This window comes from Procambarus clarkii, chromosome 62 (genome assembly GCF_040958095.1).
Source record: "Procambarus clarkii isolate CNS0578487 chromosome 62, FALCON_Pclarkii_2.0, whole genome shotgun sequence".
NCBI lineage: Eukaryota > Metazoa > Arthropoda > Malacostraca > Decapoda > Cambaridae > Procambarus > Procambarus clarkii.
In genome coordinates, this window is record NC_091211.1 from 10,855,185 (window position 1) to 10,857,658 (window position 2,474).

Here is a 2,474-nt window from a genome sequence, read left to right on the forward strand (position 1 = left end):
TATATAACCTAAATACCATGTGCAAAGAAGTCTTGCCTTTATGGCCGAGCATATTTTTCATGTAAATCTATAAAAACAAACCAAAATACCTTTGCAAGACATTAAATGTATTTAATTTGCCATTTAATTAACATGCCATCCACATATGTAAATGTATGCAGATGGCTTGTTAATTTTAGGATGTTAATTTCCAAATAATATACAAATTAGTGAGAAGTTAGGGTCCTGATTTGCATCCATAGTGTTCTAAAATGAATGGCACTTAAGATTTATTCAACATAAACACCATTTGGAACTCTAAAATATTTCTTATTTTGAAATAATAAGATTATTTCTGACAAGACAGTACACAAGAACTAATGAGGTTTATCACCAGGATGTGTTAATATGTGAAGTATTATACTATTACGTTGCTTAAATTTTTTCCCACACTCAGAACATTCAAAAGGCATGCCATCAGAATGCAATACTAGGTGCCTCTTCATATTTCCAGGCTCATTGAATCTTTTCCCACACTCTGGACACATGTGAGGCTTAATACCTGAATGCACATTCCTGTGCTTCTTCACATTATTAAGACGAGTGAACTTTTTTCCACACTCTGGACACTCATGCAGTTTAGCACCTTTATGCATCTTCATGTGCTTTGTCATAGATGTAAGTTGAATGAATCTTTTCCCACACTGAGGACATTCATGACGTTTATCACCAACATGCACCAACATGTGAGTCTTCATACATTCAAGACGACCAAAGTTTTTCCCACACTCTGGACACTCGTGCAGTTTAATGCCCACATGCAACATCATATGCCTGCGTATAGATTGAACATGACTAAATTTTTTCCCACACTCTGGACACTCATGTGGCTTAATGCCTAAGTGCAGCATCATGTGACTTGTTAGGGATTCACGTAGACGGAATCTTTTCCCACACTCTGGACACTCATGCGGCTTAATACCCAAATGCAGCATCATGTGCCTTGTTAATGATTCTCGGTGTCTGAATCTTCTCCCACACACTGAACACTCAGGAGGTTTATCACCTGTATGCACCAACACATGAGACCTTAGAGTCACAAGATGACAGAAGATTTTCCCACACTCTGGACATTTATGAGGCTGATCACTCGCACTAGCCACATGTTTCTTCAAAGATCCCGAACGGCTGAAGGTTTTCTCACACACTAGACATTGGTGAGGTTTCGTCATCTTTATGATTTGTAGTTTCCAAGAAGGTCATTTACTCCTGATGATTACAGTTGTTATTTTGTGACTTGACTGCTTCCTGGAGTCACTACACTTTCGCTGAGCGGGATAATTAAGCTTTCGTGTTGTTGTGTATCCGTGATGCTGGAAATTTTTGTGATTGTTGTTGTTGGAGCATCGGTCACTTAAGTTCCTGTGTTCATATTAACGTTTTCTTTATTATTTATATTTGGGTAAACTTTATTATAATTAAATATGTTTTCGATGTTTTTCATTTTTTATTTTATTTATATACTCTATCATCATACTATCATGCAAGAGGAGCCACACATCTATGGTTCATCCAATAAAATCAGCAGACTTCTAGATGTTACTACTGCTCGGCTTAGACTCGGCCACAAGCGGTCCATAGAATTACCCAAATCGGCCCAAAAGTACACAAATCCTCCTAGCATTACGTAAGTAATGAAGAAATATGGTATATTTACTTACTATAATGTTGGTGCTACACGTAGAACATGATCAAACCTATTTTTACCCTGAAATAATCTAATTTCATAACGAAATTAGACGTAAATATGTGAGAGGTGACGCCATAGGAAGTCAACGGTCCAAGCCACAATTGTGTGGAGCGACTTATCCAAGTTATATGGTCCCCTGGAGAGTGTTTGCTGCCATATCAGCCTCCTGTACACAGTGATCCAGTCGTCGCATTTCATGGCTCAAATTGTCGCAAATTTAATTGGTGATATTAAGAAGTAGAATGTGTATTTATAATAATATCTTTCATAAACAGCCACTAAATCTTTAATATTTATTAAACAAAACGTGTCTGGAAGTTAAATCAACTCCACAGGACAATAAATTTGTTATATAGATACTAGCGTTATTCGTTGGTATGCGTTCGCTATTTAAACTGCTCATGTCCTTTTCGTTCATTGAACACCGAACCCTATACACGCCCTCTGATATATTGCTTAATTAACAAATATTCACAAATAAAGATTATATTTGTATATGTTATCAGAAAGGCAGATATAAAATAGTTTTTGTGAATCCATCACAGAGATTATACCTTATTAGAGAGGAAAAATATTCATACTTTAAACAAGGCTTCATGGCCGACGCTCTCCTTACCGATATGGGAACTACGACTTTTCGAAGATCAATGTTAATTTAATCTAGATATTGTAATAAACGAAGTTTTCTATGTCATCATAAAGACATAAATATAAGCTGCATGTTAATACTTTGGCATAAATATAA

At 36.1% G+C, this 2,474-nt stretch overlaps 1 protein-coding gene across 1 annotated transcript; it reads right to left on the bottom strand.

Moving 5' to 3' along the window:
• Positions 1–356: 356 nt before the first annotated feature.
• LOC138354319 (zinc finger protein 85-like) lies at positions 357–1,211 on the bottom strand. The gene has a single exon (XM_069308467.1). The coding sequence runs from the start codon at positions 1,209–1,211 to the stop codon at positions 357–359; it is 855 nt and encodes a 284-aa protein (XP_069164568.1).
• Between the last annotated feature and the right edge of the window lie 1,263 nt (positions 1,212–2,474).

Coding starts and splice junctions, on each gene's coding strand:
- LOC138354319 (XM_069308467.1), bottom strand. CDS start 1,211: ATGACGAAACCTCACCAATGTCTAGTGTGTGAGAAAACCTTCAGCCGT.